We start from the raw sequence: 26,201 nt of genomic DNA, 5'->3' as shown, positions 1-26,201 counted from the left end.
GGCCACCCATGGAGCAGTGGAGGAGGACCAAAGTTCCCTGCAAGGAAGTGGGCGTTAGTGGAGGGAGGCAGCAGAGAGCATGAGTAAGTCTGGCCCTGCTCCTGGAGCGGCCTAGGGGATCATCGCAAGGCCTTGTGGTCCCAGCCAGGGCATGTGTCTCGGTGAACATCCTCCTGGATGACCCTGCAGAGACAGGCCTGGCTGGTCTAGAGTCCCTTGCGAAGTTGGGGCCCGGCCCCTGGACCCCAATACTGTGGTAGGTGTTGTTCAAACTGAAAGGCATTGCCTGCTTGTCCCAGACAGTCCCTGCACCTGGGACCCAGATTTGTTCCCACGTTCCTGCCACGGGGTCTCCCGGCGATGCGTGGGAGTTTGACAGGCCCCATTTCTCTGGAGGGAGTGAGTTGCATAGGTCAGGTGCACCAGGGTCTGGGCCTGCTTTCCTGTCTTGCCCACCCGCTACGTCCTCTGCTGAGGGCAGCTTGAGGGCTCACCACTGGACCTGTTCCTCTCCCTTTCTGGGTAAGAGTTTGCCTCTCTGTCGGTCACACTGGCCACCCCCTCTCAGCCCCCTGCCACCTGTTCAGCCTCCCCCCATCCACCTGCGTTTCTATGCATTGCTGTCACCTGAAGCGGTGGTGTGCTGCCTCATATATCACAGCCACCCTGGAGCATTGCTGTACCCCGTTCGTATCCTGACATAGCCCAGCGAGTCTGGAGGAACCTCTTCTGTGTCACGGAAGCAACATGTTGGCCAGAGGGCCCGGCACACGAATTTGGAAATCCTAGAATCCCCCGCCTGCCTGGCAGCCTCCTGGTCCCATAAAGAGGTAGGGGAACACTGCATTCCACCAAAGGGAAAAGGCAATGCATGAGTGTGGTGCCTGGCCAGGCAATGCATCTCGAGCCTCCAATCCTGCAGTGGCTCTGTGTGGTGTGTGTGTGTGTAGCTTATGCTGTCTGACATAGACCGGCAGGGAGTCCACATCACCACTGCCCTGACAGGGAGGGAGACCACATCATCGCCCTCACTGCACACCGTCTGCAGCTTATTGCTTCCCCAAAGTGGTCATGTGGCTTCATGTAGACCCTGGGGCGTGTCCCTCACTTGGGTCCCAACACTGCATCCCCCAACCCCCCGATACCTCTCGGAGACCCTTGAAATCATGCTGCCTGTGGCACAGGGGGACAGTGTTTTGAGCCAGCGCCCACGCTCATGGCAGCCTGCCGCCTAAGTGAGTGGTAAAGGAAATGGGACCAGGATGAACAGACATACGGCCAACGAAGGCCTGGGGAGGGTCCCTGTGAGAAGATGGCCAAGCATTGTGGGAGGAAGGGGACCGCTGTCTGTGGGACAGACACAAGCTCCAGGAATCCCAGGGCCCACGGTCACGGGTCTTTCCTGTGCACTGCCACACACGGGAGCAATGGGCAGCCCGTCATGAGAGGGGGGGTGTGTGCTTGCCAGTGTGTCACTTTCCAGGCAACGGGGACAAACGGCAAGAGCGGCGCGCATGATACGCAGCCTCCCCTAGTGTGGCGTCCTCTCCACGTCACACACCTCTGGTCACCGACCTTCCCTAGCCGGTGCACTGCTAGACTGCTGTCATGACATACATGTCTTCTGGGAGCAAGGATGGACGTAGAGAGTATGCAAAGGAGGCTGAGCAGATGGAAAACCGGGGTGCACAGACAGCAGGCGCACAGCTGACATGCGTCTCCCGGACAGCCAAGGTGATCCGCTGAGTGGATTTGTCGGACTAGGGGCACAATGAACAAAGGTGGCGGTGTAAATGGGCAAAGCGGGGAGGTCCCCCTTTACCCGTGTGTGTAGATAGCCGCGTGCCCAGCGCAGCGTGGAATGCAAAGGTCGCTTTCGCATGGCCAGAAGCCAAACAGGGCACCCAGAGCGCACAGAGGGCCGGCTGCAAGCCCCCCGGAGGAGTTGCACTGCACGGGGCCCAGAGCCTTCCTGCCTATGCAACAGACGCGCCCCAGTTTCCGGGTGACCTAGGGGCGGGACCGCCGAAGCCACGCACGCCACCGTCCCTATGATTGGTCCTGAAGGCAGTGAAGCGGCCTGGGCGTGGCTTGGAGCTCCCTCAGCCTCAAAGCCGCAGGCGCACACCTCTCCCCACAAAGGCCTCCGAGGCAGCATCGGCATAGCGATAGCCACCGCCGAGGCATCCTGGGTACAGCACCATGCGCATGCGCATGCGCATGCGCATGCGCCCCCTCGACCTTTGGGCTCTGGGAGGAAGGGGGAGCGAGTTGCCAGCCATTGCCCTCAGGGCTCCGCTCACTGGGTCTGGGGAGGGGGGCCGTGCTTTCACCTCCCGCTTCGTCGTCGGTAGGAGCCACAGTTGGTGTCTCGGGCCGGGGCCGCATGTTGCGCGACTCGTGTTTCCGAAACACTGGGGATGCCCGGAGGCCCCATGCCGCCTTCGACCGGGAACGGGGCGGTCGAGAGACGAGGGCCCGTGGGGACACTGGGTCTCCGGCAGGGCCGGAGGTGCCGCAGGCCGAAGGCTTGCAGGCCACAAGCGAACAGCCTGTGCAGGAAGGCCAGGCCCGACCCGAGAGGCAGGTGGGCGGCCCCAGCGAGATATCGGTGCCGCTGGTGCATGACATAGTGGCGGTGGAGGCGCTGTGGGGCCTGGCGGAGGAGGAGGTTGAGGTGGCGGCCGCGGAAGAGGACGCGCCTGGGGAAGAGGGGCATGAGCAGAGGAAGAAGGGGGAGGAGGACGAGGAGCAGGAGCCGGGGAAGGAGAAGGTCCAAGTTCACGAGGAGGAGGACCTGAAGGGCGAGGGGGAGCAGCAGGACCAGAAGAGCAGAAGGAGGAGGAGGAGGAGGAAGAGGGGGAGAGGCAGCAGGAGTAAAAGATTAGAAGGAGGAGGAGCAGCAGAAGCCCAAGCAGAAGGAGGAAGAGCGGAAGGAGGAGGAGTTGGCGGAAATGAAAGGGGAGGAGCAGGAGCAGCAGGGTATACAAGCGGGCGCGGCGGCGGCGGCGGCGGCGGCGGCCACGGCCACGGCGCCGGCCGCGGCGGTGGCGGTGGAGGCATTGGCGGCGGCAGTGGCAGGGGAAGGGGACCAGGAGGAGGAGCAGGAGGAGGAAGGGAAGGCGTGCGAGCCATTAAAGGGAGAGCAGAATTGCAAACGGAGGAGGAAGAGGAGCAGGAGAAGGAAGCGCTGGAGGAGCAGCAGCAGGGCGAGGAGGAGGTGGAGGGCAAGGAGGACAAGGAGGAGCGGGAGGAGGAGGAACAGAAGCCGAGTGAGCAGGAAGGCCGATGGGTGGAAGAAGCCCAGGAGCTGCAGGTGAAGCAGGATAAGAAGGAGCAGGTAGAGTCAGGCCTCCGTCCTTGCCCTTCCCCACTGGAGGCTCTGGAGGCTCTGGAGGCCCTTCAGATAGAGCTACAGCCGGTGAATAAACAAGCCAGCCGGGAGCACGCTCGACTCAAACTCAGGATGTGGCAGAGGCGGCAGCGACATCTGCAGCAGAGAGGTGCCCTTATCCAGGGCATCCGTGGTTTCTGGGCCAAGGCTGTATCCTTCCTGCTGCTGGTGGAGGGTCCAGAGGGGGCTGGGCTTGCGCAAGAGGAAGGAAAGGGAGGTGACATTTAGAGGAACCCAGGACAGGGACTGGAGCTACGCCACGCTCCAGTGGCCGGGAACGTGCAAACGTGATCCCATCCGGTGGTCCTGGCTCTGCAATGAGTGTGGGAGGAGGGCAGTGCCGGGGTGGGGGAGGCATGTGTGCTTTACGTCGCACCTGGCACGGAAACAGCGCTGGGAGAGTGGGGAGTGGCGGTGGAGGTCCAGGCCAGGTCGGGGAAATGACCGAGGGCTTCTTCCCACACAAAGCCGCGTGGGGGCACGTTTCTGGGTCCCGCTAAGCATCTTGCTGCGGGGAAGGCGATGTGAATGCCCACTGGTCGGCGCGAGACCGGATGTGTGCTGTCTGGCTGTGTGGAAGTAAGCGTCCTCAGTGTCCTCACGAGCACACAAAGCTAGGCGTGGTTGCGGGCGTCTGGGCATGCACAGCCTCCTGTGCGTGTCTAGCAGAGCCCTGCGCGATCCTGAGACCCTGTGGGCCTGGACGCAGCCTGCGGGGAGGGCTTGAGACCCTGGGGGAGGACGCCAGTCCCGGGGGGAGGACGCCTGGATGCTGTCCACACTGGTTCTCTGGTTCGAGCTCTCTCACGCCCAGCACCTGAAGGCTCTTTGACCTGCGGCAGTTTGTGAACCACCCTCAGATGTCAGCCCTGATTAGTAAGCCCGATGAAAGCATGCTTCGCCACATGACCAATTTGAAGGTCGGCCTGGGAGTGGGAGGTGGTGTGGGTGGCTGGCTGTGTGGGGAGGGGAGGTGGTGGGGAGAAGTGATGTGTTCCTTCCTCAGGGGAGGGCGGGTCTCCTGGAACAAGATTTCACATTTCTGCCCCACTGTACCACGGCAGGTGGAGGAACACAAGTTTCCCAGGGAATGCCGGAAGATCCTGCTGTTTTTTGGCAAGAACTCCTACTTCCAGAATGAAGTCGTTACGAAGGAGTATGTCCTAGGCCTTGATGGTAAGTGTCCACTGACTGCATGGGCGGCAGTGGGTGGAGGGTTGAATGTGATAAGTTCTCTGGCGCCTTCTCACATACGCGTCTTCCTGCAGGGTATAGGGCGTCTCATTCCAGTCCCATCCAGTGGTACCCAAGGTACAGACAGGAGGCCTACAGACGCAGGCATGACAACAGCAGCCTCAACTTCTTCAACTGGTTCTCTGACCACAGCTTTGCCGGCTCTAGCAGGATTGCTGAGGTGGGGCCCTGTAACAAGGAAGGGAGGTGATTTTCATGGGTTCCCCCACTGCGTGGGATAGCTACCTGAGGCCTGGCCTGTCTCCCCTACCAGATAATCATAGAGGATCTTTGGCCCAACCCCCTGCCGTATTTCAAGATGAAGGAGGCCCCAGGAGAGAGAACTGAGAGGGAAAGAGGTGAGCAGCCAAGGGTGTGGGCACGGAAATGTGTGTCGTGGGGTCCAGGGCACAATTCTCTTCTGCATGGAGGCACCGAGACTCACAGCGGCACAGGAGGTGACCCCAGGTCAAAAGGGCATCAGCCTGAGACAGGGAGTCTTAAGAAGTAACGTGTCCCAGAGGCTTTGCCCCTCTGGGGAGCCTGAAGGTGGGAAGAGGGCTAGACAAAAGGAATGAGCAAAGCGGGACAACCAAAGCTGGCTCATCAGATAGCACGGTGACAACTGTCATTCCCGGACCATGAACCCCACCCTCAGGCCTCCTACCACCATCCCACATGTTGTCTGGCTTCTGGATCCCCTTGTCAGCTTTGGCACAGCTTATCACACCCTCCCAACCTACTTTCCGTTTGGAAACATTCAAGCAACCTTACTCAGGGCCAAGATAAGACTCTCACCTGTCCTGTGTGTGTGTGTGTGTGTGTGTCTGTGTGTGTGTGTGTGTGTGTGTGTGTGTGTGTGTGTGTCTGTCTGTCTGTCTGTGTGTACCCATATATCCCAGGGATATGCACGATCTTGAGATGAGTATGAAGGAGCGTCGCACTACATCGACCCCAGTGGAAACCCTTCCGATGCTCACCGATGGTCCACAAGATTCTCCTGGCCATGAAATAAGGACAAGGGTGGTGGTGACACGTGGCGCAGGGCGGGGGTCCAATACATTGGAAGAAATATAGAATGGGAGATAAACAGCATGAAGTGTTTGTGTGTGTCTTCCACTCAGGTTCGCCCTGGGGCGTGTCCATGTATACATGCGGCTGTCCAGAGGTGTAAGTGTTCTGTGCCTGCACATTGGAGTTCCAAGGAAGGGCGGGACGTAGGACATTGTCCGTAGGGATGGGTCACACATTGGGATTGCATGTGAGGTCAGTAAGATTGAAGCAATGGGGACTTGGGTGAGGGAGGCCAGGGCACAAACCTGAGAGAAAGGCCAGTGCCCAGGTTCATAGCTTTCCTGTGAAAATGAGGAAATTCAAGGAAACGGAGAGGCCAGCACAGGCCAGGGATGTCCAATATTCAGGGTTTGGGCATGTCCATGATGGTGCCCCCAGAATCCCGCATGGGGACACCCTCAGTCATGTTGACTGAACCGCCACACAGGGAGGAATTCCCAGGGTTGATTACCCTCTGGTTTTCAGACGTCTACCAATGCAGACTGTCTTGTGGACAAGGTCAGGATCTCAGGACCAGCCACACATATTTGAGGGATTGTGAGCAGGTTGTAAGATTGGTGTCCAGGGGAAGGAACCGAGGGACCAGAGGCAGAGTGGGTGGGTAAGACCGATGAAGTTCTGCTTCAGGCAGAGTTGACAGGGACAACATACACACTGCAGAGAAAACAGCCCACTACAGTCTCACGCAACTCCAAAATCACAGCCAACTTTTCTGGTTCCACTTCCTGAAGCTGAGCCTCCCAAACACCGCTTCACTTGTGTGAACTTTGCTGTTTCTGAAAAGACCTCTGGTTACGAATGGGTGGCCCAGATTGCAAGCCAACAGAGGGGAGGGTCGCGGGGAGGTGGGGCTCTTCAAGGGCACGAACACGCCAGCCTCTCCCGTGTGCCCTCTGCCCTCTCATCATCAGCCGTGATGAGTCGGGTGATGCTCTTCCTCTGTGTCCACAGGCTTAAGCCGTGTGTCCAACACGCCATGTGAGACTTGTGAGAAGACTCCCAAGTGCAAACACCAGCAGGCGCTCAGGGAGGTCGCCTCGTCCCAGGCAGCCTGTGTTCCTTTGCCTGAGTGCCAGGACAAAGGCTGCCTCGGCCACATAGGGAACGATGGACTTGTGAGGCCTTAGCATTCTGTGCAGAGGTCCCCGGCAGGCCTGGGGCTTAGAAAGGACTGGGACGAGCCTCACCTGCGAAGACGTGAGTGCTGGGATACTCCTTACACAGCAGATGGCTGCTTGCCAGAGATGTCTGTGCTAGGGATGGGGCAAAAGCTCCACCGTGCGAGCAGTGCAGTAGACAGAGTTCAGCCTTGTCCATCGCAGGCTCTTCTGTATCCCCATGTAACACGGCCCCCAGCACAGCGTGCCTGAGACTGACCTCCCGACACTAATATTCCTGTCTCCCAAGCTGCCCAAGCTCTCCAGGATCCCCACTGCACAGCTCTGCAGTACAAGAGCCTTCTCTGCAGTGGGTCTATTCCAGAGAAGGCGTGGGCAGTCCCAATGCATGGAGGCCTCTTGTCCCTATCATATGCAGACAACATGGTCAGCGGGGTGTCAGCACGCTGTGGAGTTGAGGATCTGTGCGACCAAGCCTTACCTCTTCCAGGGCAGAGGCTGTCGCACTCTCTAGAAGGGAAGGCAGGCCTTTCTCTCGCTGCTGTCTGCACACTGGCTGGAGAGGCACGTCTTCTCAGCTGCTTGATGGGTAAATGTCAGGGTACCCTGGAAAAGCTCCCAGTGCTGACCCGAGTCTTTGGGTGTGAACATCCAAAGAAAGTATGGCCAGTGATTGTGCAGTGGGAATACGGCCTCAGTGGTCATGAGGCTGGGCCCTTTGGGGCATCTTTCTGCACAAGCAGGCCATTACTTGATAGGTCTTGCCGAGCAGGAACACTTTACGGGACAGGTGAACACCGGGTCCCCCACATGTTAATATCTCCAGCCAATACCTCCTTAGGGGCCAGGGTGACGTTTGCGCCCGGCCTGTCCCAAAGACAAGGTACGGACAAAGTGTGGGTGTGGAATACACTCACGGCACCCAGAGCCAAACCCTCAAGTGTGGACACTTGAGGTCCGTGGGCAGAGGCCTCGGTGCTCTGTGTCCGAGGGATTACAGCCCTCATGCTGCACACCCGGCATCCCCGGGTGTCCTCCCGTATCCGCAGCTCTCCCCGGGGAGCCCTAGGGTCCAGGAGCTGCTAAACCCCCTGCACAACTGTATCTGCTGCCCAGCGGCCTCTTCCACCCCAACATCAGCGTGTGTGGGCTCCAGAGTGCTGTCCCTCGAGAGAGGACACCCTCAGCAATTCAGGAGCCTTCTGACTTCCATGTCTCTGAACCACGCGTGTCTCATTGGCCTGTCGGGATCGTCCCGTTGTTCTCTGTTCACAGGAAATGTCTCGCATTGCCTGTGCTCCTCTGTCTCCCTGAGTGAGCCCTGGCGTGTTTGTGTCTTTTCCTGGCTTTGCCTGTGCCGACACCTCTCTGGTGATGCCTCCTTGCCTGGCCTAAGTGGGCACAGCTGTACCCGTGTAACCGCCTTCGTCTCTGCACACCTGTGTGTTGGGTCAGCTGTGGCTCTGGTGGCCTGTCTTGTCTTTGGTGTATGCTTCTGCGCTTGAGTGTGCTTCCCTCTGCATTCAAACCCTTTCTTCCACTGACAGATCCAATTGCTGTCCTGCTGTCAGGTGGAGGGGCTTCTGCGTGTTCTGTTCTATGTTCCAGGAGCCAGAAATCCTTCCGTGCCTGTAGGACCTTCGTCAGAGGATTGGTCATGCACTCACTGCCAGCCAGTTAATGTCCCCAAATGCAGCTGGCTTGCTGTGAGCATTCCGTCACACCTCTATTTTCTGTCCTTCTGTTTTCAAACCCTTTGCGCCCGAGGGGCTCAAACGTCACTGGCCTGCACGTTGCAGATGCAGGCGTAAATTGTGAAAAGCGGACCGGCAACGTTTTCCCACTTACTCTTTTGCCACGTGGCATGTTCCTGGCTGGGAGAGACTTCCCCCTGCCAGTGTGTGTCTCGTTTCCGTGTGCCTCCTGTGTGTTCTGGTCCCTAATTTGTCCATTACGTCCTACCTGGGAGTCTGATTCATGTCTGCAGGAACGAGGCTGACACCTTTGACTGCTGGGTTCTGAGCTCAGCTTAGTCCACCAGGACTAGTGCGTGCCTGAGGGACACAACGGGCAGTGACGGATGTGCCCGTATCCTTCACGTGCAAGCGCTCCGTCCAGCCACCTTCGCCGGGACATTTCTCAGCGACCCCTCTTTGTTTGTGGTGAGAGCACTTGCCTCTGAGAATTCTGACGAGGCGGTGAAGCATTGCTTACGGCTGCCCTGTGCAAGTTAGATCTCCAGAACTCATGCACATGGCATGACTGCATCTTCACACCCGAGCCCCGACACCTCCTCATCGCACCCTCCCCTGATTAGCACCACTCTCCTCTCTGGTGGACTGCATGCCTTTAACTCCTTTAGTCTCCTCAGGAATCCATCAGGCAGGGCTCACCACCACTGTGCTTCTGTCAGGGGCTGGCTTCTTTCAGTGAGCCCAGTGCTTTCTGCACTGATGCTCAATGCACCCGCAGAAGGGTGAGCCACACTAAGCCCGGCGGCAAACCCTTTGGCCCTACATTTCCCACATGTGTGCCTGGTGGCAGAGGTGCACAAGGAGCCCGCCTGCATGCGTCTCCCAGGTCCTCCACAGGGTACAAAGTACCGCCTCAGGAGGCTGATCCGCATCACCTGGGCATAGCTCTGCTTGCACGTGTTAGCCTTTCGTATCATACAGGCAGCCCAGACTTAGAAATCCTGCTACCTGCTTACAACTATCCAGCCCTCGTGCTTCTGCAGACGCTCTGTGTCTGTACAGACATTTGAGTCACGGTCTCGTGACCTTCCAATACAGCTTGATGGTCTGTCCTTAGCTTACAGCCTGGGATGCGGTTCTCACTCATTGTCCTCCCCTCGGGTGCGAGTTTCCTCCATCACTGTGGTGGAAGGTAACCTTTATCACCATACGTTGGCTTGAAATTACTGGGCGGATCACCTGTCTGCGTCCGGGGATCCGAAGGAGACCTTGGCTCTTTTGCTCACGGTCCACCCTTTCTCTGTGATGAGTCGCTTTGGATGAGAAGCTTGCCAGAGGCGAGGGGGCCTCAGAGTTGAGCACATTTCCTGGGCATCTGTGAGAACTTCGTTGGTTCCACTCGGAAAGCATTGACATTCATGGATGTGCAGCCTCTGCTTTTGCTTGAATTTGCCGAGCTTTGGGACGTGATTTCTTCCCGCACGTGCTGTGCCTAAATCTCTGCTGTGTCTTTCCGGCAGTCCCGTTTCCTGTCTCCTGCTGGTAAGTGCAGGGCTTCCAGCAGCCCTGTGGGGAACGGGTCCTTGTTTTCTTCCCTGCGGTGCCCTCTTCCTCACCCCGAATGACCTCATTGCAGCTTCCTTCTCGTTCAGCGATCGTTTCAGACTGCCCTTAAGGTCCAGGTGGGAGCGGTGCCTTTTGTGCTGAGGGCTGACCACTGTAGAGCATTCGTCTCTGTGCAAATTGCACAGGTGAATTTCACCAGGTGAAAGTGCACACTGCAGTTGCCCTGTCTTCAGAGTCAGCCCACCTGTCTCCGCCTCGGCTGCCCCTGCTCTCCTTCCTCCTACCCTCTCCTTACCTCCCCCTCCCTTGTCTTCTTCCTGTCCCTCCCTCCCACTTTCCTTCCAGCTCTCTTTGTCTTCGTCTCCCTCCTCTCCATCACTAATGCCTCCCCCTGTCTCCGCCTGTCTTCCTTGTAATAGGTGCCCCTCTGTCTCTTCTTGTCTTGCTCCTCCTCCCCGTCTCTCCCACCAATCTCCCCGGACTCTCCCTCTCCAGGCCGGTCTTCCCCTCCACTCGTCCTTCCTTCATCTGCTCTGCTTGCACGTGTCTCTCTCTCTCCCTCTATAGCTCTGTCTCTCTGTGTGTCTCTTTTTCGCTGTCTCTCTCAGTGGACCTTCTGTGTCTGGGTGCATGCTTCTTCAGAATTCTTGTTGGTGCCTGGGAAATGGGAAGGGAACTCGTCTGCTTTCGCGTGTACTAGTGAAAGCAGGCACAGGGCTTTCTCAGAGACAGACACAGACAAGTCTGCAATTCTCGGTGAAGGGCCCCTACGTGCCCTGCGTGGTTGGAGTCGTCCTCCTTTTAGTGGAAGGTTAGATTTCAGGACCGGAGCAAGCTGCTAAATCCTACTACTACCCCATCTCCCTGGCGCTCTGTACGGAGATCAGTAGGGCACCAGTGGCAGATGGTGCTCTGGGGGTTGTTCTTTGCTCTGAATTGCAGTGCAGTGAGGTCTACTGAGCTGTTTTCTTGCAAGGACATGGCGGTGGGGTGGGTCTAGGGTGGGTGTCACTGGTTCTGGGTGGGCACCCACCTTACCGCCGCCCTCAGCCTGACGGCCAAGGAGGAGATACCGTGCGGACGGCCATGTGGCCCCGGTAGGCGTGACACTAAGGACTTCTCCAGGCTTTGCCCCAGCTTCATGAAGAAGGGGCAAGGGACGGAGCAGGGAGTGGCTCACGGCGTGGACGATCCTGTGCTGAACGCTCTGGTGCCCGTAGTGAGGCCTCTGGGGAAAGGGTGTACAAGCGACCACACACTGCGCGATACCGGGGACCTCGCAAGTGAAGCCTGGAAGGTGACAGCGCTGAAGAGGACATGCGGCAAACGGGGGCCACGCTGGCACCTTGGCACTCGCTCCAGAGCCTGGACCGGCCATTGGCGCGCGCTTGCTGGCGGCCAGCACCCTGTCTTGCTGTCTTGCAACTGATTGCTCCCCGAACCTGGCCAGCTGGCCTGACCTGCCCTGGAACCACTTCGCCCCCAGGCCGCATGCGCACACTCTTCACTGCCTCTGTCTCGGCCCCTCCTCCACAGCAGCCACAGCCAATGCGGAGTCCTCAAATCCCAGAGCCTGTGTGCCTGCGCTCAACTTTGGCGGGCTGCGGCGGGAGGCTTCAGGGAGCTCATGGTCTTGCGGCCAAGGCTCCCCCCACCTGCTGCCGTTTCCTGTCCTTGTCCTGAGGCTGCCCTAGCTACACTGGGGCCGGGGCCGAGCGTCATGGCCAGCGTGTCGCGGTCCGGACAAAGCGGAGATTCCCGCCGACCCTGGGCCCTGATCGTCCCGGATGCGAAAGGTGGAGAGTCCCGGCCCCGCGGGAATGCAGGGGCGCTGGAGGGCGTGGGCTGGCCGCAGTCCCCAGGTTCAGGGGCGGCAAGCGCCCATCCTGTGCAGGAAGCCCAGGCCGGGTGTGAGATACAGGTGGCAAGCCCAGCGGAGGAATTGGTGCTGATATTGGATGACGGAATGGTGGCGGCTGAGGTGGTGATCGGGGAGGAGGAAGAGGACGGCGAGGCGACCAAGGATGAGGTGGCTGGAGAGGAGAATTCTGAGGAAGCCAAGCCAGAAGCAGAGGACATGCACGAGGAGGAGGAGGTGGAAGTTGAGAGACAGCAGCAGGAGGAGTTTCAGGAGCAAGAGGAGAAGCGCGAGGCAGATGCAGAGGCGGAGGAGGGGCCCCAGCTCTCCCAGCCGCTGCAGCAGCAAGAGCCAGCGCTGCGTCCTGCCTCAGCCCAGGACCCGCTGGCAGCACTGGAGCGTCTTCAGCTGGAGATCAGCGCTGGGAATGCCCAGGATTCCAGGGCCTTATGGCGGCTGAAGCGCAGGATTCTTCGGAGGCAGATTTCTTACCTGGATCACAGAAGGGCCATCATCAAGCACATCCCTGGCTTCTGGGCCCAGGCGGTATCCTTCCTTGTGCTGGTGGGTGATGGCGGGGGCTGTTGTGCAGGAGGGCTGGGCACTGAGAGCAGGGTGCCTCAGGGCGATGGCCCCCAGAGAGGAGAGCTGGGGAATGGTCCCTGGCCCTGGGTTGGTGTGGTCTGGGATCCAGTGTAAGGCCTTGGACAGGGGCGGTTGTTGGGGATGGGGGGACTTGGTGACTGGGTCTGTTTCCTCTAGGTCTCCGCCAACGTTGGCCTGCAGGCTGGTCTCAAATATTACTTGCAGACACGAGCCATGTGTCCCCATGCTACCAGAGCTAGGGTAGCACAAAGCAGCCTTCACTCAGAGCAGATAAGGCAAGGAAATATTTCGCTGCAAAATGGGAGAGTTACGCAGGCCGCACACCCACCTTCACATTCACAGGCTGTGCACGTTTCCTAGCAGTTCCTTCAAAAGAGAGCATTTCAGACACACACTCGTGACCTTTAGTGGAACCACGCCACGCCCCTTTGCCAGACAGTAGGACGACTGAGACCCACTCCGAATGGGGTACAAGCTGCCTCCTCAGACCCTGACACACACACACACACACACACACACACACACACACACACACACACAGAGGATTCTCTCCTGGTATCTCCACCCCTGCTTCCCTCTCTGTCCTCAGGCTCCGGCTCGGTCCCACCCATGTCTTTCTCTCCGGACTGGCCGTGTCACTGTGTCTAATCCTTTTCCCTCCTCGGCCCTCCTCGTCCGTGCTTCTCGATCTCTTTCTCCCTCCCACACCCTCTGCTTGCAGCGTAAGTGTGCAGTCGGGTTCCTGTAAGCCATGTTATTCCATCTGGACTCAGGAGGCTGGTGACAACATAGGTCTTCACGGGAATATGCCAAGAAACCCAGCCGTGAGGAGGGGTCAGAGCACATGCCGACATCACAAGCTATGATGGGCTGCTGGCAGCCCACACAGGTCAGATATAGGAAGGAACTGTGAGGCGTGCAGGCAGTGGAGTCTCTCCCTGCTGTGTGCAGACAGCGTGGGAGGTACAGGAAGCCAACGGACTGCCCAGTGTCGATGGGGTCTGATGCATCTGCAGAGGCTGAGGAGTGTGGGGACTAGTGTTTCCTGGTCTTTCTGCACATGCCGTGATCTAGTCCCTTGCTCTTAGCCTGGGAGGGTTGGAGGGGGGCTGTGTCTGTTTCCACAGCATCTGAAGGCACAGCTCCTTGACACAGCACAGATTCTGAATCACCCCCAGTTGTCGGCCATGATCGGTGCCCAGGACAAAGACGTGCTCGGCTACGTGGTCGACTTGGAGGTGAGACCGGGGAGGCTGTGGCTGGGGGCCGTCCCGTCGGGGGTGGGATTTGGGCAGGAGAGGGTGAGGCAAAGGTGCTCACCCTCACAGCCAGGCAAGTAGCTCAGGACCCCGAGGGAGGACACTTGCCCCCTCCTGTCCCATTGCTCACGGCAGGTGGAAGAAGTGGGCCATCCCAAGTACCGCTGCAGAGTGATGTTTTTCTTTGGGGCCAACCCGTACTTCCGGAACCCAGTGATCATTAAGGAGTATCAGCTGAGCTTTGCTGGTAGGGTGTGGGTCCCATGATGGTGCGGGGCAGGGGGATGAGGAGCATGAATCAGGGGCAGGAGGGAGGGGGAGGGGGAGGGGCAGGTGGGTGGGGAGGAGGCCATCAGCTTGCTCCTCAAATCCTCTCTTCCTGCAGGCTACAGGACATCGCGTTCCACTCCAGTCCAGTGGTTCTGGGATGATGAACGTGGAGCTCCCAGTCGCAGGCATGACCCCACCAGCCTTAACTTGTTCAACTGGCTGTGTGAGCACAGCTGCCCAGGGGCGAACAGGATTGCCGAGGTGGGGCCCCTGAGGCCTTCGTCAGCAGTGGGGATGTGGGTGGCCCCCGGCCAGAGAGGAGAGTGGGCTATGCCCAATGTGGCGCCGGCCTGTGTCCTCTTCCAGATCATCATCGAGGACCTGTGGCCCAATCCCCTGCAGTACTACCTGAGGGAGGAAGGGACCAGAAGACAGTGATCTGACGTGCTCACGTGTCGGTGAGAACCCCAGTATGCGGTGTGTTGACCTGCGTGTTGTATGGGCAAGGGAACGTGGGCCACACATTGGCTTGGAAATGGAAGGTCCGCCGACACAGGGACACAGGTAGCATGGGGAGAGGGTGGGAGGATGACAGGGGACCTGCAGAGACTCAGCTGCAAACACACAGAGGGTCGAAGCCTGCAAACCAGATGCAGTCGTGCTGTGGGCTGGGGCTTTGGAGAGCAACTCGGGAGGAGCAGTGCTTCACCACAAATGCTCCCCGTGGATGTCCGCCCTGTCCCGGGCTTCCCCCTGCTCCTTCAGTCTGGATTTGCCTGCCAGTCTTTGGGTCAGGAGCTGCCGTGTCCCCAGGCGCCACTGTGGTGAGAATCTCGCACTTCCTTCCATGTGCCCCACCACGCCATGTCCTCCCGCAACCCGACAGCCATTCTTAGAACTGGTCCAAGGCCATTGGGGGCTGGAAATGAATCCCTGGGTGAGAAAGCAAGGGGGATCGCAAAAGGGCGAGGCACAAGAGTGACACCATCTGGGATGTATTTGCAAATATCCCGTATCATTCTTGGTGTCTGTTGCGTGGGGGCGCGTGTGTGCGCGTGTACGCAAATGTGTCTGCGTGTGCCCACATGCGTCAGGTGCTCTGCATCTGTGTGGGCGTGAATCGTGCAGAGCTTCTATCTTTGCCCATGCAGAAACAATGGAGGACGCCACCAGTGCTGGAAGAGATGGGTGGATGAGTCTCCTGTCTTCTACGTGCCCCGGAGAGAATTGAGGAAGAGATAACGTGTGGCAGCCTTGAAGAGTTTCCACGATGTTTATGTGGACACATACAGGAAGCTAAAAACCCTTCTGTTTTTGGTGTGTGTGTGTGTGTGTGTGTGTGTGTGTGTGTGTGTATGGGGACCTGAGGAGGGACGATGAGGAAGGGACCTGAGTGTGACTGTCCTGCCGCTGCCCGGGTGATTCTGTGTGTGCGGGAGAGGTGCAGTACTGGGGTGGGGCCGGTGTTGCCATGTGCACAGAGGCCTGCCTTCTTGGGCAGGAAGAGCCTGGAAGGAGGAGGAGGAAGAGACAGACCTGTTATTTGGAGATTTATTGTATAGGCCAGAGCCGAAAGGCAGGGAAGGGGATTGCACAGTGGGACCAAATTGGTCCATTGGGTCCTGGTACAGTGTGGCCAGGACTCGGGGGGTTTCAGCCAGGACCCTTGATCCCAGAGGGGTGCTGTGTCCTTGGTGAGATAGAATCCAGTCAGCAAAGCCTCCAGTCAGGATCAGAGCGAAGACCACATGTCCCCGGACAACTCAGGAGCAGGCAGGCTTCTCATAGTCGATGCCAGTATACCTTGCTGCTGCCTCCCACACCCGGGGCTCCTTTGACCCCGAGCCCTGTCCTCAGACAGTGGCTCAGGATGGGAGATGTGTCAGGGGGAGGGGCAGGTGTGGGTTGTGGGCAGCAGCGAGGCTTATGAGTGGGAATTCATGGAGAGAGTACGCACGAGGGCAGAGATCCAGCGTGAGTTCGTGCGAGTGTGTGTGGGCGTCTGTGGCAAACTGGGCCTGAGATCCGTGGTGGTGCCGGCAGTGTGAGCGTGCATATGTTTGTGCGATTGCGTAGCGGTGTGTCTCTGTCTGTGCAGGAGTGGGTGGTTAGGCCACTGGAGAGACAAGGAGAGACACAGCGGTCTGTGTGAATGAGGTGCTTATGTGGGACGGTCAGGTGCCAGAATACAAGAGTGCAGTCCCTTCCCTCCTGAGTCCTGATGGTAATCGCTGGGATGGGTGCAATCGTTGCTGTGCCAGGGGGCTCAAGTCAGGATGCAAAAGGGAGATTGGTGCAAGGTCAAGAGGGGGGCCGAGGGGAGGAAAGCCTGTGTCCAGTGGCCAGTGGACCACTTGTGAGTAAGTGTGCTTGTGTGTGTGTTAGTGTGTGTCTATGTGGGAGTGAGTGTGTGTGTGTGTGTGTGTGTGTGTGTGTGTGTGTGTGTGTGTGTGAGTGGCTCTGGTGGGCCGACAGTAGCAAATACGTAGGGGCTACATGGTGTGCCCAGGCTTTGTGCACAGGGTAGCTAGGGAACCCAACCTGTCAGGCTACGTGGTGTGCAGAGGGCGTAGGTATTTCCCTGGAGGGAGCCGTCTAGCAAAAATCTCTGCTCTTGGCAGACGAGCCATGTTTTGTCACCAGTCAGCTCTTCCTTGGGGCTCTCCTCTCTGCTTCCTGTGCACCAGGCCCAGGGAAAGGGAGGAGCTGGGACCCTAGACCTCAGGTGACTTGAGTCCCCCAGGGGTGCCATAGCAGGGTGGTGTTGGTGATCCATGTGTGGATGGGCAGGTGAGCAGCCTGCCAGCTGCTCTCTGAGGGGACAGTTCCTTGCCAGCAACACCTCTCCCCGCAGCACAAGATCACCACTGTCGCTGCAGCTGGGCTGGGGACATGTCAAGGTGTGTCCCAGAACTGTGTTCCCCTTGCATGTAAGTGGTGCCAGAATGCGCCTCTCAGTCCCTGTGCGGGTGACCCTGATTAGCCTCAGGCTTAGTCGACTCCTGGCCTCATGTAAATGGGGAACTGGGTTCCTTTCTCAGTGTCTCAGCGGTTGCATGTCGACAGAGGATGCTGTGGACATTGTGGTCAGGATTCTGACCGGGCTCCCCCCGCCCTGCCCCAAACCACAGTGGGCAGCACATGGCCCACTGTGTGTGCGCTTTGGGGAGTCTAAAGCCGTACAGCCCCTCCAGTATTCTTCTCAGGTGGTGGAGGGTCAAAGGGTCCTAGGGAGGAACACTGGTCCCAGTCTGCTGCCGGCTGTGCCCACAGGTGTGTGTGCCCAGCTCCTTGACGCTGAAGCTGCAAGGCTTCTGCCCTGCCCCCAAAGCCCCATCCCTAGAATTTGCGTGTGGGCCAGATGGAAGTGAAGTCCCAGTGACCCTGCGGGATCACAGCGGGTGGTCTCGTCTGTGCCTGGCCACCCACCTACCTGCCTTCCCCGCAGCCCGTTGCCCCCATACAGGGCTTTCGGTAAACACGCGGCCACCGTCCAGCATGAGAGGAAAGGCTTGACGGTGTCCCAGTACCGCTGGTCATGTGTTGGCTGCTGCCAGCTGACAGCATGGAGACCCCATGGCCCAGTGGAGGATGTCCGACCTGTCCTACAAGGAACTGGGGACGACTGTACGGATGCATCAGGTCCCATGCAGTAACCTAGGCCTGACTTTATCCGCCTAGGGGGTGATCGAAGAGCCTTGGGGTCCCAGGCCTGGCATATGTGTCGGTGTGCTCCCTCCTGGATGGCGCTGCCGACACAAGGCTGGCTGGTCAGGGGTCGCGTGTGAGGCCCGTTGGGTCCCGGCCTCTAGGTCCGATACTGCCGTAGGTGTTGAAAAGACAGAGCACGATATGACCATCCCTTGGGTGTCGCTGCACCGGGCATCCCGTCGCTGCTCCCAGGTTCCCACTACCGAGTCTCCCCGGGAGGCCTGGGAGGTTGCCAGGCTCCTTTTGCAGGGACACAAAGGCTTGTGAGAGCCCATCCCCAGGGTCCGGTGCTCATTGCGGATGACTTGGGGGCAGTGCGAGATCTATTGCTCCCGTCCTTAGAGGAGATTGTGGTAGTCTTAAGGGACAAAGATGTGCCTGGAGAATAGAAGGATGTCCAGAGGAAGCATTGGAGGAGGAAGAGGACGAGGAGGAGTAGGAGGATGAGGAGGAGTTGGAGGAAGAGGATTGGGAGGAGTTAGAGCTGGAAGAGAAGGGTGAATGATTGGGTGCAGGAGAGGGAACAAGTGGAGGAGGAGGATGTCCAGGATGAGGAGGAGCACGAGCCAAAGGAGCAGGAGCAGCTGGGGGAGGATGTTGAGGAGGACGAGAGCAGAGGGAAGAGGGTGGGGAGAAAAGATAGAGCCAGGGCTCCAGAGCATGAGTAGAAGTGTAGGAGCAGAAGGAGGAAGAGCCCGAGGAGGAAGAGGTGGAGGGAGAGGAGGAGCAGGAGGAGTTGGAGGAAGAGGATTGGGTGGGGTTAGAAGAAGAGGAGGAGGAGAAGGAGCAGTGAATGACTGGGTGCAGGAGAAGGACAAATGGAAGAGGATGATGTCCAGCACCAGGAAGAGGCGGATTACGGGCCAGAGGAGCAGGAGCAGCTGGAGGACGGAGTCGACTAGGACGAGAGCAGAGGGAAGAAGAGGTGAAAGGTCAGAGGTAGGGCAGGAAGGGCGGTAGCAGGAGAGGACCTGGAGAAGGAGGAAGAGTCCTAGGAGGAAGAGTTGGAGGAGGAGGAAGAGGTGAAGGACGAGGAGGATCAGATGGAGGAAGAGGACTGGGAGGAGTTACAGGAGGAGGAAGACGAGTGAATGATCGGGTGCAGGCGAGGGAAGAAGTGGAGGAGGAGGAAGTCCAGGACGAGCAAGAGGAGGAGCACGAGTCGAAGAGCAGTAGTAGCTGGGGAGGAAATTGAGGAGGACGTGAGCAGAGGGAAGAAGAGGAGGAGGAGGAAAGGTAGAGCCAGGGCTGGAAGAGCAGTAGCTGCAGAGGGGGAGCAGAAGGATGAAGAGGCCCGAGGCTAAGACTTCCAGTACTGTGTTGAATAACAGTGGAGGCGGTGGACATTCCTGTCTCGTTCGTGACTTGAGCTGAGAGCTTTTGCTCCTTGAGATGATATTCAGGTTGGGTCGTTCATACATGGCTTTATGATCTCGATGTGTGCTCCTTCTATCCCTACTTTCTTGAGGGGTTTTACCAGGAAAGGATGCTGTATTTTGTCCATCACTCTGTCTGCATCGATTGAGAGGATCCTGTGGTTCTCGTCCTTTCTTTTATTGATGTGAGGAATCCCGTTGATTGTTTTGCAGATGTTGAACCAGCCCTGCGTCCCAGGTACAAATCCCACTGGGTCGTGGTGAATAACATTTTCATGTATTGTTGGATCCGAGGGTCTAATATCTTGTTGAGGAGTTTTGCATCCATGTGCATCAGGGAAATTGGCCTATAGTTCTCCTTTTCAGTGGGGTCTCTTTCCGGTTTTGGAATCAAGGTAACGCTGGCTTCATAGAAAGAGCTTGGAAGTTTTCCTTCCATTTCTATTGTGAGAACAGCTTCAAGAGAATAAGTGTTAACTCTTCCTTAAATGTTTGCTGGCACTCCCCTGGAAAGCCATCTGGCCCTGCAGTCTTCTTCCTTCGGCAGGTTTTGGATTACTAATTTGATTTCTTTACTGGTGATGGGTCTGTTCAAATTTTCCTTTTCTTCCTCTTTCAGCTTTGGTAGTGTATATGTTTCTAGGAATTTGTCCATTTCTTCCAGATTGCCCATTGTATTGGCAAATAATTGCTCCTCATATTCTCTTCTTATTGTTTGCCTTTCTGCTGTGTTGGTTGTGATGTCTCCTCTTTCATTCTTGCGTTTCTTTATTTGGGCCCTTTCCTTTTTCTTTTTCATCAAACTGATGACTGGCTTATCAATTTTGTTAATTCCTTCAAAGAAGCAGCTTCTGGGCTCATTGATCTGTTCTCCTATTTTGGTTTGTTTCTTTGTTTGTTTGTGTGTTTGAGGTTGTTTTTGTTTTTGTTTTGTTTGATTTTTGGTTTCAATAGCATTAATTTCCGTTAATCATTGTTATTTTCTGTCTCCTGAATGTTTTGGGTTTCGTATGGTGTTCTTTTTACAGCCTCTTAAGGCGTAAGGTGAGGTTGTGTCTCTGAGATCTTTCTTTCTTCTTTAGGAAGACCTGACTTGCTAGATAGGTCCTCTTATAACCGACCCTGGTGCGTCCCAGAGGTTTTGGGTTGTGGTGTTATCACTGACTTCCATATACATTTTCATTGACTTCCGTATACTTTTTATATTCTCTTTCAACCCTTGCTTAGCCCATTCAATCTTTAGTAGGATGTTCTTCAGTCTCCCAGTATTTGTTACCTTTCCAAATTGTTTCTTGTAGTTGATTTCGAGTCTCTTAGTGTTGTGGTCTGAAAATATGCACGGTGTGACCTCGATCTCTTTGAACTTCCTTAGGGATGACTGTTTTCCCCAGCATATGATCTATAGAGGAGAATATTCCATGAGCACCGGAGAAGAATGTATATTCTGCTGCTTTATTATGAAATGTTCTGAACATATCTGTGAAGCCCATCTTGTCCAGTGTGTCATTCAAAGCCCCCGTTTGCTTGTTGATTTTTCGTTTACATGATCTGTCTGTTGCAGTGAGTGAGTGCATAGAAGTCTCCTCCTATGATGGCATTACTAAGAATGAGGTTCCTTATGTTTGCGTTTAATTGGTTTGTATATTTGGTTGCTCTCAAATACGCCACATAAATGTATCCATTTGCTAGGTCTTCTTGGTGGATAGACCCCTGAATTATGACATCATGCCCTTGTGTATCACTTGACACAGTCTTAAATTAAAGTCTAGATTGTCTGATAGAAGTATGGCTACTTTGGCTTTGTTTTGTTGACGGGTAGCATGACAGATGATTCTCCATCCCCTTCTTTTCACTCTGAAGTTGTTTTCACATCTAAAGTGGGTCTCTGGTAAACAGCATATCGATGGAACTTGTTTTCTCATCCATTCTGTTCCCCTATGTTTTTTGATTGGAGCATTCAGTCCACTGACGTTTAAAGTAGTACTGAAAGACACGATTTTATGGCCATTATCTTGTTTGAAGAGTTGGAGGAAAACATATCTATATATCTTTATATCTATATCTACGTCTCCATCTCCATCTATATGTGTATGTGTATGTGTATGTGTATGTGTATGTATATGTATATGTATATGTATATGTATATGTATATGTATATGTATATGTATTGTATTAACTGTATCTATATATCTATATCTATATCGATATGTATATGTCTATATACATCTATATATATAATTCTATATCTATTTGTATATATAAATATAATTATAAAGATAGATAGATAGATAGATAGATAGATAGATAGATAGATATCAATTTCCCTCTGAGTGTCCCCCCTTAAAATTGCGTGCAGGTGTGATTTAGCGGTCACAAACTCCTTTAAATTTTGTGTATCTGGGAACCTTTTTCCTCTGTTTCTATTTTGAATGACAGCCTTGCTGGATAAAGAATTCTTCACTGTGGATGTTTCTAATTCAGCACTTTGAACGTATCCTACCACTCCTTTCAGGCCTGCCAAGTTTCTCTGGATAGGTCTGCTGCAAACCTGATCTGTCTTCTCTTGTAGTTTAGGGACTTGTTTCCCTTGCTGCCTTCATGATTCTCTTTGCCTGAGTACTTTGTGAGTTTGAATATGATATGCCTTGCTGAGGGTCAGTTTTTGTTGAATCTGATGGGGTCCTCGGTGCTTCCCGGATTTTGATGGTGTGTCTTTCCCCAGGTTAGCAACATTTCCCACTATGATTTGCTCACATAACCTTTCTACCCCTTTTTCTCTCTCTTCCTCTTCGGGACCCCTATGATTCTGATGTTGTTTTTCGTTCTGCATGAGTCACTGATTTCTCCAATTCTTCAATCGTGCTCTTTTCCTTAATCTCCCTCGATTTTGCTGCTTCCATAGTCTCCTTAAGTTGGTCCTCTGAATCGCTGATTCTCTGTTCTGTCTCATCCATCCTTGACACCGCTGCATCCATCCGTCATTGCAGCTCAGTTATATCATTTTTAATTTCATTCTGGCCAGTTTTTACTGCATTTTGTCTCTGCACAAAGGGACTCTAATCTACATTGGACTGCAGCTAGTATTCTCATAATCGTGCTTCTAAATGCTGCTTCAGACATCTTGCTTGTGTCTGTGTTGGTTGAATCCCTGGCTCTCGTTTCTTCAGGCTCTTTCTTTCTGGGTGAATTCCTTCCCTTTGTCATTTTGAATGGAGAAAAGGAACTCATGAGGTAGAAAATTCAATGAAATATTCAAATTATAAAATGTTAAAAGTAAAAACTTAAAAACACACATGTGAATAATGGAATGAATGATGCTAGATTCTAGGCATGTTTCACGTGGGTGTTGAAAGTGGTTTTGACACAGGAGAGAAAAAAACGTGGGAGTGGAGAAAAATTTAGAAAATACTAATAAAAAATATTAAAAAGGGAAATGTTGTGAGAATTTGAAAAATCAATACACTGAAGTAGACTAAAAGGAGAAGATGGGAGTAAAATAGAATCTGTGAATATAGACACAAAAGGAAAGAATAATGTAGAAGAGTATTAAAGAAAGTTAGTAAAATTTCCACCTGCCCAGTCTCCTTCGCCTCTCCGCGCACAAAAGCACCTCCCTTCCCATGCCTCCTCGCTCTCCAAGTTCACTTCTGCATGCCACGTACCTGCTGAATTCGGTGGTTCAGGATATGCAGATTGCTGTGCTAATCCTCCAGTCAGTTTCCTGGGTGGGTAGGATGGTTTAGTGTTGGTCGGGCTGTATCTCATGCACGCGAGACACTTAAGAAGCTTCCATGCTGTCTGCCATCCGGGCTCCTCCCCCAAGAGGTGAGATCTGTAGCACCAGTTCTCCGATATGAGACATCCCACAGGAAAGTTGCGGTCGGTGACAAAGCGGAAAAGGGCATGTACCAAACAGGGAGGTCACCCTGGAGGGGGAGGCAGAGAACCTGCTCCAGACCTGGGAGGGGAGGCAGGGGCTCAAATGCTGGAGCCACGCCCACTGCCCTCCAGCTGATTGTTCCTGAACAGCAGCCAACTGTCTGGGTCTGGCCTGGAGCGCCTTCACCCCAAGGACCCATGGTCAAAAAGTTCACTGCCTCTGCCTCTGCCTCTCCCCCACCTCCACCGCAGCCACAGCCACAGCCACAGCCACAGCCACAGCCACTTCAGTGTCCGAAGGGCCACGGGGCCGTGGGCGTGCTTCCCAAATGCTGGTGGGCTCCAGAAGGAGGCGGCAGGCATTTAAAAACCTTGGGCCTTGACACTCCACCTGCTGGGCCTAGTCTGGAGCCTCATGCCTCAAGTTCCCACTCCTTCTGCCCTATGGCCCTAGCCTGAGGATGGGCTAGGGCCCCAAAGAAGGGAGTCCTGTTCCGGAAAACGCTGAGATTCCTGACAATACCGGGCCTCCATTCTGCTGGAAGAGGGCGTTCGAGAGTCCAGGAATCGTGGCAACACCCCTGTCTCAGTCCCAGACAATTTCACTCGTTCATACGCACTCACACGCACACGCACGGGCACGGGCACACACACACACTCCCCCTCTGTGGCTGTCTCTAGTGGTGACTTACTCTCCTTCTTCGGCCTCCTTCCATGTCCCTCTGGCCTCTGTCTGTCTCTGAGTCCCTGTGATCATTTTCTTGAGGGAACGCTTCCTCCCTCCCGCACCTCCATCTCTCTTTCTCTGTCTCTGTGCTGTCCTTGCACAGTATCAGTGCATCTGGGTTTCCGTGAGCTGTGCGTGTCCATAGGGACGTAGTAGGCTGCTGATGGCACAGGGCTGCAGGGGAACACACAAAGGAACGCACAAGTACCAGGGGTCAGAGCACATCCAGACCTCCTAAGCCGTGACTGCCTCCAGGCAGCCCACACAAGCTGGGTATACATGTGAACTGAGAAAGGTCAGTCCCTTGGCCCTTGCCCTGTAGGTTGCAGCCAGCTGGGAGGTACTGAAACCCAAGGGACTGCCCAGTGTTGAGAGGGTCTGAAGAAAGGGCAGGAGCCGAGGAGGCAGGGAACCTAGTCGTAGCTGGTGTTTCTCCACATGCCATGTTCCGGTGCCATTGGTACTGGAAGGTTGGTATCAGTTGTGGCTCTCTTTCCTTGGCATCTCAATGCAAGCTTCCGTGACCCAATGGAGGTCCTGAATCTGCCCTAGTTTTCAGCCAGGTTGGGCCCCAGGACAAATGCACGTGCTGTGTGAGGGCGGAAAGCAAGTGTGAGTCGTGAGGAGGAGCTAGCCTCGTGAGTGGGATGTGGCAGAGGGCATGAGTGAGTGCACAGGTCCACTAGAGTGTGTCTGTGAATGTATTGTGGATGGCGCCTGTGAGTACTTTTGCCTGAGACCTAGCGTTTGTGCTGGCAGCGTGCACGTGTCTGTGTCCACGTGCCGCGTGGCCGTGCATCTTTGTGCCCGAGTGAGTGTGTGTAGGCCGTTGGCAAGCGAAGGAAAGAGACTGGGGGCTTTCCTGACTTGGTGAGTAAGGGGGGGCTCCAGTGCCCAAGTGCAGCGAGTGCAATCCCTTCGCGCCTGGGATCGACACGGAGCTAGCTGATCACCTTTCATGACAGGAGGAAAGCCCGGACTTTGCCTGGGTCCGCTCGTCCTGTGTTGCCTTGGCCAGGGGCAAGTTGGGGTTGGGCCACCCATGGCGCAGTGGAGGAGGACCAAAGTTCCCTGCAAGGAAGTGGGCGTTAGTGGAGGGAGGCAGCAGAGAGCATGAGTAAGTCTGGCCCTGCTCCTGGAGCGGCCTAGGGGATCATCGCAAGGCCTTGTGGTCCCAGCCAGGGTATGTGTCTCGGTGAACATCCTCCTGGATGACCCTGCAGAGACAGGCCTGGCTGGTCTAGAGTCCCTTGCGAAGTTGGGGCCCGGCCCCTGGACCCCAATACTGTGGTAGGTGTTGTTCAAACTGAAAGGCATTGCCTGCTTGTCCCAGACAGTCCCTGCACCTGGGACCCAGATTTGTTCCCACGTTCCTGCCACGGGGTCTCCCGGCGATGCGTGGGAGTTTGACAGGCCCCATTTCTCTGGAGGGAGTGAGTTGCATAGGTCAGGTGCACCAGGGTCTGGGCCTGCTTTCCTGTCTTGCCCACCCGCTACGTCCTCTGCTGAGGGCAGCTTGAGGGCTCACCACTGGACCTGTTCCTCTCCCTTTCTGGGTAAGAGTTTGCCTCTCTGTCGGTCACACTGGCCACCCCCTCTCAGCCCCCTGCCACCTGTTCAGCCTCCCCCCATCCACCTGCGTTTCTATGCATTGCTGTCACCTGAAGCGGTGGTGTGCTGCCTCATATATCACAGCCACCCTGGAGCATTGCTGTACCCCGTTCGTATCCTGACATAGCCCAGCGAGTCTGGAGGAACCTCTTCTGTGTCACGGAAGCAACATGTTGGCCAGAGGGCCCGGCACACGAATTTGGAAATCCTAGAATCCCCCGCCTGCCTGGCAGCCTCCTGGTCCCATAAAGAGGTAGGGGAACACTGCATTCCACCAGAGGGAAAAGGCAATGCATGAGTGTGGTGCCTGGCCAGGCAATGCATCTCGAGCCTCCAATCCTGCAGTGGCTCTGTGTGGTGTGTGTGTGTGTAGCTTATGCTGTCTGACATAGACCGGCAGGGAGTCCACATCACCACTGCCCTGACAGGGAGGGAGACCACATCATCGCCCTCACTGCACACCGTCTGCAGCTTATTGCTTCCCCAAAGTGGTCATGTGGCTTCATGTAGACCCTGGGGCGTGTCCCTCACTTGGGTCCCAACACTGCATCCCCCAACCCCCCGATACCTCTCGGAGACCCTTGAAATCATGCTGCCTGTGGCACAGGGGGACAGTGTTTTGAGCCAGCGCCCACGCTCATGGCAGCCTGCCGCCTAAGTGAGTGGTAAAGGAAATGGGACCAGGATGAACAGACATACGGCCAACGAAGGCCTGGGGAGGGTCCCTGTGAGAAGATGGCCAAGCATTGTGGGAGGAAGGGGACCGCTGTCTGTGGGACAGACACAAGCTCCAGGAATCCCAGGGCCCACGGTCACGGGTCTTTC

General features: G+C 55.8%; 1 protein-coding gene across 1 annotated transcript; it reads left to right on the top strand.

The window, feature by feature from the left end:
• The first annotated feature begins 2,386 nt into the window (after positions 1 to 2,386).
• Positions 2,387 to 17,728, top strand: LOC145715033 (uncharacterized). The gene is made up of 4 exons (XM_081794619.1): positions 2,387 to 2,715; positions 2,962 to 3,544; positions 4,237 to 4,367; positions 17,539 to 17,728. Exons 1-4 carry the CDS (start codon positions 2,387 to 2,389, stop codon positions 17,726 to 17,728), a joined length of 1,233 nt encoding a protein of 410 aa, XP_081650745.1.
• Positions 17,729 to 26,201: the final 8,473 nt, after the last annotated feature.

Source organism: Panthera onca, chromosome Y (assembly GCF_046562875.1).
Source record: "Panthera onca isolate mPanOnc1 chromosome Y, mPanOnc1 haplotype 2, whole genome shotgun sequence".
In the NCBI taxonomy this organism is placed as follows: domain Eukaryota; kingdom Metazoa; phylum Chordata; class Mammalia; order Carnivora; family Felidae; genus Panthera; species Panthera onca.
Note: the sequence above shows the minus strand (reverse complement) of the source record. Positions and strands in the feature narration are given on the sequence as shown.

Excerpts from the sequence above, each read along its gene's own strand:
- LOC145715033 (XM_081794619.1), top strand. The coding sequence starts at position 2,387 with ATGTTGCGCGACTCGTGTTTCCGAAACACTGGGGATGCCCGGAGGCCC. Across the intron at positions 2,716-2,961 it reads GACGCGCCTGGGGAAGAGGG|GGGAGGAGCAGGAGCAGCAG; the intron begins GCATGAGCAGAG and ends CGGAAATGAAAG. Across the intron at positions 3,545-4,236 it reads GTGGTTTCTGGGCCAAGGCT|TTTGTGAACCACCCTCAGAT; the intron begins GTATCCTTCCTG and ends GACCTGCGGCAG.